General features: G+C 33.4%; 1 protein-coding gene across 1 annotated transcript; it reads left to right on the forward strand.

Moving 5' to 3' along the window:
- Positions 1 to 9832: 9832 nt before the first annotated feature.
- On the forward strand, positions 9833 to 10729 carry LOC139875961 (F-box/kelch-repeat protein At1g57790-like). Its single transcript, XM_071863258.1, has one exon. It carries the CDS (start codon positions 9833 to 9835, stop codon positions 10727 to 10729), a length of 897 nt encoding a protein of 298 aa, XP_071719359.1.
- Positions 10730 to 12910: the final 2181 nt, after the last annotated feature.

Here is a 12910-nt window from a genome sequence, read left to right on the forward strand (position 1 = left end):
GTTTATGTATGAAATATTCTCTCTTTGTTCCATTGTTAATTCAATACTGAGACAATCTTTTGTCAAATGTGGTCCTCCACACTGCTCACAACTAATTCGTATTGAGTGAATATCTTTAGTCATCTTTTCCATTCGTCTCTCCACAGCATCTATCTTTGCGGAAATGGAATCTAAGTCATGGCTAGAACCGGCTCTAGCTGCTTTAGATGATCTAACGATGTCTTTTTCTTGGTGCCACTCATGTGAGTGGGAAGCAGTGTTATCAATAATTTTGTAAGCATCAGTTTCGGTTTTCTTCATAATAGAACCACCAGCTGCTATATCTATGTCTTTCCTTGTAGTGATGTCGCATCCTTGGTAGAATATTTGTACTATTTGACAGGTGTCTAAACCATGTTGCGGACATCCTCTTAACAACTTTCCATATCTAGTCCATGCCTCATATAGAGTTTCATTCGGTTTCTGTGTAAACGTAACAATTTCTGCTTGAAGTCTTATGGCTTTAGATGCAGGAAAGAATTGTTTAAGAAATTTTTCAACTAAAACGTCCCATGTATCGATCGCCCCTTCAGGTAACGATTCCAACCAATCTTTGGCTTCTCCCTTTAAAGTCCAGGGAAATAACATGAGATATATCTGTTCATCCTCCACTTCTCGGATTTTAAATAGTGTGCAGATTCTATTAAAGGTACGTAGATGTTCATTTGGATCTTCCTTCGGCGCACCACTAAATTGGCATTGATTAGTCACCATGTGTAGAATTTGTCCTTTGATTTCATAATCTGGCGCATTAATGTCTGGATGAGTAATTGCGTGACCTTGGCCAGTGCGTTTAGCTCTCATTCGGTCTTCCATACTTAAAGGTTCCATATTCTCCATAATTGAATTTGTTGAATCGGAATCACTAGAGGATTCTGATTTAATGGTTCGTTCCTCAACAATCTCTGTTTGAATGATTGGTGGTTCCGGAGGAAAGTTTAATGGTTCAGGATCTACGAACCGTTCCTGAATATTCTCCGGATTCTCAATTGTGAGGTCGGGTTCAAAAAATGGATTATCAGAAATTTGAACTGAAGTACTTGGTCGACTGGATGACGATTCTAAAGAAAAATCAACGGCGGTTATATTTGCTAAATGTCTTGATCTAGTTACAGGTGGTGAACGTACAAAAGGTGGTGATCGTCTTGCTCGGTGCATTCACTGAATATCCTATTAGTTTTTAAAAGGAAAGAAAAATTATAATAAGTTATCCAATTAATAGACTTTTCTGATTTTGCCCACGTTTTGAATAGCCAAAAGATGCAGCAGAGGGGCAGGATTCGTTTGGTCTCAATATAATTGAGGACTGTTTGGCTCCAATAACCCGGTCCACGTACAAATCCAACTATTACTACTAACCAGAAAATTTTGATGTCTATCAATTTAACCACTTAAAATAAATTTTCGTAATTTTAAGAAAATTAGATAAGAAGTAGAATAAAAATCTATGTCCTAAAAACTAGAATAGCGAGAAATAAGAAAGAAAAAGAGTTCGTCGGAAAAAGGTTGAAAAAGAAAAATGGTTGAAAAATAAAAGGTGACGAAAAAATTAAAGAAACTTATAAAACTTAAAAGTACTTGACTAACCTAACCTTATTACTACAACTAACTTAAAATTATAATCGCAAATTGAAATTACTAATTGGAATGATAATTGATACATAGGTAAAAGGTGTCTAAAAATATTAAAGCTTACAAGAAAAACTATATCCCAAATGGAAATAACTTAAAAAGAAACTAAAACTTAAAAAGGCGTCGCAAAATTCTAAAGCACCTAAATCTTAGTCTAAAGAAAAAGTACTTAAGGGATTTTACGGCAAAGCCTAAAAATCTAGAAATAAAAATAACTATGGAAAAATCTAAGTTTAAAACTAAATATGAGCTAAAAATACGAATATTACGCTAAAACGATTAAAAAGGGACAAAATATAAAAATATACAAAAAGTTGTAAAAATTACAATTTTTATAAAAATATTATTTTTATATTATTTATTTATTAAAACTATTAATTTTACAATTTAATAAAACTAATTAATACTAAATACATAAATTAAATAAAAAGTAAAAGTTAAAATAAAACTAATTATAATTTATAATAATAATAATAATTAGGGTTAAATAATAATAATAATAATTAATTACCCCGTAATTAATTCAGTTTAGGGTTTCTGTCAGCGTGTCAGGATTACTCCGCGAGTTGCGGTATTTAATGCATCAAACCCCGCGAGTCGCGGGGTTCAGAAATTCAGATGACAGCTTATTTAAATTCGACGCGTTTTTCTTTATTTATTTTTTTTTCTTTCTGTTTTTAATTTTTCTGTTTCTATATAAATAAAAGATATTTAAATAAAACTTTATATCTTTATAAACTAAAATAAAAATAAAGAAACTTATAAAACTTAAATATTTAACAAAATCTTAAAAATACATAATTTTTTTGTTTTTTTTTGTTTTTCTTTTTATATTTTTGAATATTTAAAACGTACTTTTATAAAAACGAATTTTAATAAAAGTAAAATAAAAATCTTTTTTTTTATGTAGCGTTGCGCTTCCGGCTTTTAAGAGATTCCCCGGCAGCGGCGCCAAAAATACTTGATGTTTTAGCCGAGTAGTATATAAAATAGCTTATATTTTTACAGAAAATACTATTAAATACGATACAATTTTACACAAGATATTTATTTATTTATAGAATGGATATACTTAAACCTTGCTACAACACTTATAGGCAGTGTACCTAATCGTACAGTAGTGTAGTTTTTAGTAAGTCCGGTTCGTTCCACAGGGAATCTTTTTAAACAAAGCTTAACGCTATATTAGTTTACTTTTATAAAAATACAAATATATATATATAAGTAATATTATTATTATAAAGGGGGGTTTTTACCGTTTAATGACCGGTTTGTCGATTTTAAAACTTTAGTCGCAGTTAAAACCAAATGTAAAATATTAAAAATAAATACAAGACTTAAATTAAAGCATAAAGTAAATAACGATAATGAAATTGCGAATAATAAAAGTGCGATAAAATAAACTTGCGATAATTAAAAAGTACGATAATTAAAAGTGTAATTAAATAAAATAACAATAAAAATGGGATAATTAGAAGTGCAATTAAATATAAAATAAAGGAAATTAAATATGAAATAAAAGAATTATGCTTATTTAAACTTCCGTAATCATGATGTTTGACGTGTTAATTTTAGTTTTATGCCCATGGGTTAATTGTCCTTTGTCCTGGATTATTTAATATGTCCATCTGGTTTTTGTCCATAACAGTCCATCAGTCATAAATATAAAGTGCGAGTGTCCTCGTCAAATTATCCTTATACCCGAAGTTAAATATTCCAACTAATTGGGGACTTAAACTGTAACAAGATTTTAATACTTTGTTTAATAATTACACCAGGATGTCGACTGAGTGTAACCCAAGATTTTAATATTTTGTTATCAATTATACCAAGTTTCCTTGTACATAATTTCACCCCTGTTTTAATTATTCTAGTGGCTATTAATCCATTCCCATGTCCGGTTAAATGAACGATTATTCGTACATATAAATACCCCGTCCATCGTGTCCGATTGAGTGTATATGGTAATTTATAGGAACGCCCAATTGTAAATCTTTATATTAACATTAACAAACTATCATTTAGTTAAACAAATATAAAGCCCATTAATAGCTCATAGTCTAATTTCCACAAGTGTCGTTCTTTTGTCCAAACCCCAATTATGGTACAAAGCCCAATTACCCAATTTTAGTAATTAGCCCAACATCATGATTACTTCGTTTTAAATAAGCATAATAATAACTTAGCTACGAGACATTAAATTAAAAAGGTTGAACATAACTTACAATGATTAAAAATAGCGTAGCGTTACACGGACAGAATTTCGACTTACACCCTTACAACATTCGCTAACATACCCTTATTATTAGAATTATAATTAAAATTAAAATTAAAATTAAAATATAAATATAAATATTTACGTAGTATTATGAGAGAAGAAGAAAAAGATTATGAAAAATGCTCAGAATTCGGTTGGCTTTATAGGCAGTTTCTCATTTTGGGGGTCCGCGACTCGCGGCCAATTTTGCCTTCAAACTCTGCGAGTCGCGGAGTTTGAAATTACAGCTCAGAGGAGTTTGGAGTCTTTCTTGCCGACGGTTTTTATTATTTATTATAATATATAAATAATTATAAGAATTATTTAAATATTATATTATATTTATGTGCATAGTTGACTTGTAATTTTTAGTCCGTTGCGTCGAGCGTTGAGAGTTGACTCTGGTCCCGGTTCCGGATTTTCGAACGTCCTTGCGTACAATTTAATATCTTGTACTTTGCGTTTTGAATCTTGTACTCTTGTAATTTCGAGACGTTTCTTATCAATAATTGGAACCTCTTTGATTGTATTTTGTACTTTTGAGCTTTTTGGTCGTTTGCGTCTTCAATTCGTCGAATCTGTCTTTTGTCTTCACCTTTTATTATTTAAACGAATATCACTTGTAAATAGAACAATTGCAACTAAAAGCTTGTCTTTCTTGAGGAATAATGCTATGAAATATATGTTCGTTTTTAGCATTATCAGTACCTCAAAGTGTGGGAGTGCCTAGCAAAGGTATTTGTTCCCTACCTAAGGCACAAAAGATAGGATCAAAGACTGTTGACTGCATATTTATCGGATGTGTTGAACACAGTATTGCTTGTCGCTTCCTTGCGAATTGATCCAAGATTTCGAATATATATAAGGTTCAATATAGAATCGAGAAACGTTTCATTCTTTGAAAATGTATTTCCATACATTACAAATGAATGTGGAAGTTCGTCTAGGATAGACGATGAAGGTGTTCAAGATGAGACACCTAAAGCTAGTTCAAAAGGAACCACTAGAATTAAAGGAACTTCCTCGATAAATGGCATACACTTTATGCTTATAGAGAAACTAATACTGAATGTATGAAAAGATATACATGGAATTTTAAACCCTCTTAAATTGTATATTTAAGACGGTGCTTATGTATGTGAAGTCCATTTTGTCATGATACAAGAGATATGGTATGACATTTCTTGTGAGAAAAGCTATCGAGAATATGAATGATGCGTCAATTATTCTAATGCTTTGAACATAAAGTCTATGGAATGCTAGACTTAGACTTGTTAATGATGATCATCTGCAGAGATCAATTAACAACTAATATTTCATTGTGTTGAAATATTTAAAGACAAAATCGATTTCATTCAGTAATAGAAGGATTTGGTATATTGTGAACATCATTGATGATGTGAATTATTCGCATGTTATGTGAATTATGATATTGAAGATAATTATTATATAAAGATGTCAATCCTTATTATATCATTATTATCTTAAGATTTGAATTACCTAATCAGAATTCAGATGTGAAAATATAATTTGAGTGCGAGAACTTTATTAAGTTTTCTAAATTCGACTCCTCTAGGTTAAACCTAGAATATGACTAAGAATTGCTCAAATGTGCTAAAAGATGGATCACAAAAGATGCAAATCTTATGTGTGAGCATTTGAACGCTTGATTGATTAAAGTCATATTAGATATATATGATTATGATATCAAGTTGCAAGACATGTGGGGAAGCTTTGAAAGGATAAGCAATAACCCTAGTTGGTTGTGTAAAATGAATACAATAGCTTGTAAATGTGGGGGTGTCTTGCGTTTTCTATCAAGAACAAGGTTCATGATAACGCGTTCTAATGTATCTCTAATGAGTTGAACTCTATCTGACTTAGCATATGCTGTAAGCAAGCTAAGTAGATACAAGAGTAATCCATGTACATCTCATTAGAGTTGTATGATTAGGTTAGTTCGGTAACAGATATCCTGCAGTGATCGAGGGACATTGTGATGCAAACTATATATTTGATACGAATGATTCCATAGAGATATGTAGGTGTGTATTCACACTTAAAGGTGTTGTTATATCGTAGAAGTCTTTTAACAAACGATTATTGCTAGATCCACGATGGAATCAGAATTCATTGCTTTAGATAAAGCTGGTGAAAAGGGAGAATGGCTACGTCAATTCGTTGAGAATATACCAAGATGGCCTAAGCTGGTGTCGGCCATATGTATACATTGTAATAGCCAATCGGTGATTGGTAGAGCTTATATTACAATGTGTAATGGTATGAATAAACATATGGTATGAATAAACATATGAGACATAGACATAATAAAGTACGACAACTAATCTCTAGAGAAATTATCACTATTGACTATGTGAAGTCAAAGGATAATGTTGCGGATCCGCTAACAAAAGGCTTAAGCAGAGAGTTGGTATATGAGTCGTGCGTGGGAATGGGACTGAAGTCCATGAAAGGCTAAGTTTATATGAAGGAAAACCTAACTCAGTTGACTGGAGATCCCAAGATCTGAGTTCAATAGGACGACCTACTTGTATGAACTGGCGAAGTCACTGTGGTGGAGTCAATTACTAAACTAGCAACCCCTACAACTTTTAAAGGGAGTTTACTAATTATGAGTAGACTTCCTAGTTCATTCCTAAAAGTGACATGTAAGAGGATAAGCCCATGGCTTTTAATGATTCAACTGAGATAACCATGCGTGATTAATTAGTATCCACGCTGTGGTGAATCACCTATGTGAGAGAGAAGTGGGGTCGCTTCGAAGGGTATTGTTGGGGCACAATACTTGATAAGCTCTCGCAGAACCAGGCTAATGTTCATGACCATAACGAACATAACTATGAGGACTTGACTTTGTCAGGGAGAGTCTTGTGTGAAACGTATTGTCGCCTACACAAACGGCAGACGAGTTCAAAGACATCGTCGTCTACTCAAAGCCAGTAGACTAAGTGCATTTCATAAGCGAAGGTTCAAAGGGTAACACCTACCTATCGTATGCAAGATTCAACTGTTGAAATTTAATCGGATGATGTTGTTTCTGAGAGCAATCTCCATTCATGTGGGGGATTGTTGGAAAAATATCAATGTTTGGTGCATTTTTCCCAAACTTTGGATGTAAATATCTATATGTATATATCATATTTATGAGTGATAGTTTATATGGTTGAGTAGCTCTTGATAAGGGCTTCACAACGATATATTATGTGGCCAAAGTTATGTGGTTGTGAATGAGATATCGTGCTTCAAAGTGAGGTGGTCGATGCTGAAAATTAAGAGAAAATGGGTTTGTATTCGGTTCGGCATTGCACCTGACCCATGGGGATGTTTTGACTCATTACCTATGATAATTGTGGGTTAGGATTGGCCCACAAGCTGCCTTTATTGCATAATTTTCTCTCTATCATTGCCATATTTTATGGGCATCAAGTTAAGTGAGTTAGGTTTACCCACTACACTACTAGTTAGCTTTATGAATATTAAGAAAATCATGGAGCTGGTTTGTTTTGGTGTATTAGTAGACACCATCTTGCTCAAATGTATGACACACAAAGATTGTCTAGCATGAAAAAACACACTCACGATCTCTATTTTGCTCTCTTTCGGTTTCAACATCAACGGTCTCCCGTTTCGGTTATCTTTCAGGCAAGTGTTCAAGTCCGGCAGTACGCTGCTTTGGACCGGTGTACCCTGGGAACAGACAAAGAATCTGTTTAAGGGAATTATGTCAAACACAAGCCTGGTTGAACCCTTCAATCGGTTAGATCGTTTTAACTTTCTCGTTTTGGTTGATTATATGCTTGGCTATTTCAGTTTCGTATACATATTTACTTACAGTAAAAAACTGCAAACCACCTATTTTATTTAACTGGCCACTTATTATGCTTATTATATTATTATAGCACATTGTTTAAACGTCCAAATATCATACTGACACCACCAAGTATATACAACAGAACAAATTTCCTTGCTATGCTTTGTTGTCTATAATAAAATTGTCTATGAAAAGTTATATTGACACACCACATATAATTTATAGGGATGGAGCAGCAACAACAGATTTCATGTAGTTCATTATCTGATGAATTACCTCCTCAACACTCAAAATATCCATGGTTGGTTGCTTAAAACCTCGAAGCTGAAAACGACGTTCAAGAGCAGATATTCTACACCATACACAACCCATTGTCTCAATACCGATGTCGAATCCCTGAGTTGATTGGGAAACTTATCCGGGGATGTTTTCATGGTTGGGTGATTCTGTCCCAACATCCTAAACACGTCATGTGGTCTCTTTGGAACCCGATGACTTCTATGATCATACGACTCCCCCCTTTGATTCATGAAGAAGAAGATACTCACTATAACGAATGTTGTTTATCGTCCCCTCCTGAAGACCCCAATTCGATCCTCCTGTTAATCACAATCGAAATGGCTACATTTACTTTTTGTAGGTTAGACCGCAAAAGAAAGAAGCTAAAATGGACTAAAATGTTGTATGATAAACAACTAACAGTATTATAGGGAGAGAAAATGGTTTACTACGTCGTCTAACTTACTCTAACGGTAAAACATATGCTTTAACTACTATTGTTGAAGGTTATGATCAGTTTGTCATTCATGTTGACATTTCAGTTCACGAAAAAACAGTTGTTATAAAGCTAATACCTTTCGTGAAATGCCCTCCCCAACCCGAACCCAAATACTCTTGTAAAGGTCGTTATCTAAAAGGTTCGTGTGCAGAGCTATTCTTCATTTATGTATGAGTGAAATGGGGGAAAATTGTTTCCGTGTGTTTGTTTAAATTGGATGCGGCGAGTATGTTGTGGGAGAAAGTGGAAGACCTCAACGACGCTATGTTTTTTGTCAGTTTCACTTGTGATAGCTCTATTATTCAGAGTCTTGCAGTTCATTCTGAATTAGGAGGTTTTGTACACATTCTTGACAAAATGGACAAAGTGATACATTCATACGACGTCAAAAAGAAAACTGTTACTATGGGTCCTATCTCGCATCTGGATTTATCACTAAAGCCAGGGGATTCGCGCACAAGCTATGCAGTTTGGTCCATGCCTGAATTCAGGTATATATATTGCTTTTCATACATTTGTGATTTTGTTTCGTACATGTTGTATGTATCTATGACAAAGTTGTAAAAGTTGCTAGTTGGGGACTAGTGGCCCGGAGTTTTTAGGTCGGGTGTTGACTAACTTTTACTGTATTTGACTACTTTAAACTAAATCCTACACTTAACTAAAGTACGTGTTTTAATATGTTTTTGTCTGGAGATTTACGGACCATGTATAAGGTCTGTATGTTGAATAGTGACGACCGTCTATTTTTATGTCTGCAAAATAACTTAATCCTCTCTTCAGTACTTAAAGGCATATTTATATATCTGCGAGTTTGCAAACGGACAATGCATTATTTTATCGCATGTCTTCAGAAAAACAAACAGTTATGATATGCAGACTGAAAAACAAACAACACCTTACTCAGTAAATTGAACTTTTGACAACTTTAACATAATATATAGGTCAAATCATCCTACTAGTCGGGGACTTTTACGACCATAATACTTAACAATAAGTAATAATATTTTTCAAGTTATAATTTGTTTAGGTTACAAGGCAGTTATGGAGAAACTAAGTGCAGTGTTGAATCTAAGCAAGAAGACGACAAGGAATATGGTATAGAGGTTAAAGATGAGGTTGAAATGAAATTTCCGTTTCATATTTTGGAGATGATTATGATTTTTTGTGTTGATGTAGACTACTTTAAGTTTCGTTCGACCTGCAAACAATTCGCATCACTACCTGTCATTCGATGGAAAAACATAACAACAATACCAAGATTGAAGACGTATCCTTTAGTTCACCATGGTCGATGGTGTTAGACAAAGATCGAGGCTTGATAAAGATGACTGATCCTATGTTGGGTGACAAGTACTTTATAAAGACACCTCAACATTTTATTGGTGAACTCCAAATACATTGTTCGAGGTATGGTTGGTTGTTAATGTCTAAAAATACGACAGGCGTAATGTTTTATAACCCATTTACAGGTGATATCCGCACACTTCCACATCTAGACTTTCCTTATATAGAAAGCTTTTCTTTCTCTGCACCACCCACTTCTCCTGATTGTACGGTTGTCGGACTCACAACGATAGGCGAATGGACTGTTTACATCCACTCTGTAAGTCGAGATCAATCCTGGCGTAAACTTCACTTAGATTTTGGTGATTATAGTCCAGGTTCCTTTTGGTTTCCTACGTTCTTTGGCCGAGATATATACATCTTGAATTATGGAGGGCTCGATGTTTTCACATATACAAAAAATGGAGACGGGAACGAAAATTACATATGGGAATTTGTTGTGTGCGAAGCTCCAAAAGTGTACGGTAGACCTTCCACAAAATATTACCTCACGAAATCTGATCAACATCTTTTACTAGTGTTTGTGGATGAGTTTGAAAAATCCGTTGAAGTGTATAAGTTGAATCAATCTACAGAGGAGCTGGAGAAACTAGATAATATAGAAAAATATACAATTTATGTATGCGATACAACATGTCTATGCTTTGAAGCCAAAACATCAAAAATGGAGAACATAATCTACTTTCATCACTCATATTCAGAGAACAATAAGAGTGTGTTCTATTCTCTTGAAACACGCGAGTTTCACACATTCAATGAAGACATGGAAAGAAGTTTCGGGGATTTATTCAAGCCTAAACAACTTCTACTACCTCATGTGTGGATCGAACCAAGTTGTTCGTAGATAGATTCGTTATATGATCATTTTTGTTTTTGTTTTTTGATACTCCTGGGCAAGTTAAAACAATTAATCTTTTTAGTTATTCAATCTTGCATTATGAACCAGTTACTCTTATGATATATTTTCTTCTATATATATCTTATCCATTGTCATGGTTTTAGTCAACTGTTTACTTATAACAGCTGCATTATAAACCTAAAAATGAGCCACTAATGGAGAAAAGTAACAGCTACTTATTGTGTGTCATGCAGTATGTAATTTATAGGATGAACTACAACACAAATCGGTTACCATGGGTAACAACTCAAAATGGGTTTTGGTAGACCCACATACAACTCAAAATGTTTGACTCATTTGAACCAACCCCTTACTAAATTTTTCTGACTTGAGAAGTTTGAGATACAACAAAAATCATGATGAACCTTTTATATTAATTTGTCCTAAAAATGTTGAGCCAATTATTAATAAATTGGTTGAGTTTGACCTCTATCACAAATGTGGAACTACTTAGCCCCAATGGACAATAATCTTTAGAGGTACCATCCTCGTATATTCATAACTGTTATTTCAATATGATCTTAGAAACAAAGGCTATACTTGATCTAATGTGTGAAATCCATTAAAACGAGTTACAATTGAACAAAACTTGACTTTGGAATCAAATGAATCAAACCTACTCAAAGATGAATGGATTAGAACGACTCCTAGCATTGTTATTCATATTAAGAGGACTGGAAATGAAAAACTTAAAGAAAATGATAGCTAGGGTTGATACGGTTGATACGAGCATTGTGGACCAGGTCGAATTCCTGAAAACGATTAAACCTCCTATTGGACTTCTTATGACTTATGATGCTTGCTTTTGTAATGTACTACGCCTGAAATTTTATAATGTTCATACTGTTTTCGGCTCTACCAATTAAAAACTTCAAGTTTCGCCCGTGTATATGCCAATATTGACATCATAAATAAGTCGATGTAAGTATCACTTTCCTAAAATCGTATACACACAAATTATGGTTCTGATGAGTTCAGTAAAATATCTCTCTATGTGTTTCAAAAGTAAAATCTACCTATATGTCATTAGACCATCTTTATCCGTGAAGGGGATGATGGGCGTGTTGCTGGGTGAGGTGGGGTGCTTGATGAGCGTGCTGCCAGGCTGCTGGGTAATGGGTGGCGTGCTGAGTGGCGTGTTAGATGTATTTTTTATTTCTTTTTCATTTTCCTTATTATATAAAATGATTTTTGTTTTTATTTTGTTTAATTAGTTAAATTTAATATAATATTAGTAATTAATAAAATAAAATAAATATATAATTAAACAAAAATTTAATATAAGTAAATAATAAAATAAAATATACAGTAATTAAACAAAAAACTCCACTTCAATCGTGACCATAAACAAAATAAATATTATTTATTTTATTTATTTAATCATAAAAAATTAAATACTACTATAGTAACTTAAATCTCTCCCTTTCACACTCTCTTTCCGCCTCTCTCCATTAACCCTAAATTTCACACTTCCATTTCTTCCTTCAGCAGCTTCATCGATCGTCTACTACCAGGTCTTCAAACAAAATTAATTCAATTTTATTTCAATTCCGTCAATTTATTTACTACCAGCTTCATCGAATACGTACACATTTTACTCAACGTGCTCCCAAAAATCATGTGTTAACTTGAAGCATGCGTCGGTCATCTACTCCCTACACGCCGCGCTACGGCGTGTTCGCCGGCGTGTTGGTGCAACACATGCTCGAGCACGCTGGGTTAAAGGTGGTCTTATAGATTTATAAGTACGTGACTTGCACATGAGTTAAACTTAGCGAGACATTTACCTCTTTTCAGGGTTAAAGGTGTAATTGAGAATAAATAATTTCTTTAATGACTATCTGTGCCGTTATAATTGATAGAGACGAAAAGAGAAAAAAATGAATAATACAATAATAATTAAAGGGAGTTTATGATGTATGATATAAATAAATATAATGATATGATATATTTAGGTGCTGTTTGTTTTTAATATGTTTTTGTTTAAAGATCTGCGGACCATTTATGTAAAGAAGATGCGGTTTAAAGATATGTATGCTGAATATTGGAGATTGTTTGCTTTTATGTCTACAAAATAACTTAATCGTATCTGTAGCACTTAGAAACACATTTCTTATGTCTTTAAAA

Source organism: Rutidosis leptorrhynchoides, chromosome 11 (assembly GCF_046630445.1).
Source record: "Rutidosis leptorrhynchoides isolate AG116_Rl617_1_P2 chromosome 11, CSIRO_AGI_Rlap_v1, whole genome shotgun sequence".
Lineage (NCBI taxonomy): Eukaryota > Viridiplantae > Streptophyta > Magnoliopsida > Asterales > Asteraceae > Rutidosis > Rutidosis leptorrhynchoides.

Coding starts and splice junctions, on each gene's coding strand:
- LOC139875961 (XM_071863258.1), top strand. CDS start 9,833: ATGGTGTTAGACAAAGATCGAGGCTTGATAAAGATGACTGATCCTATG.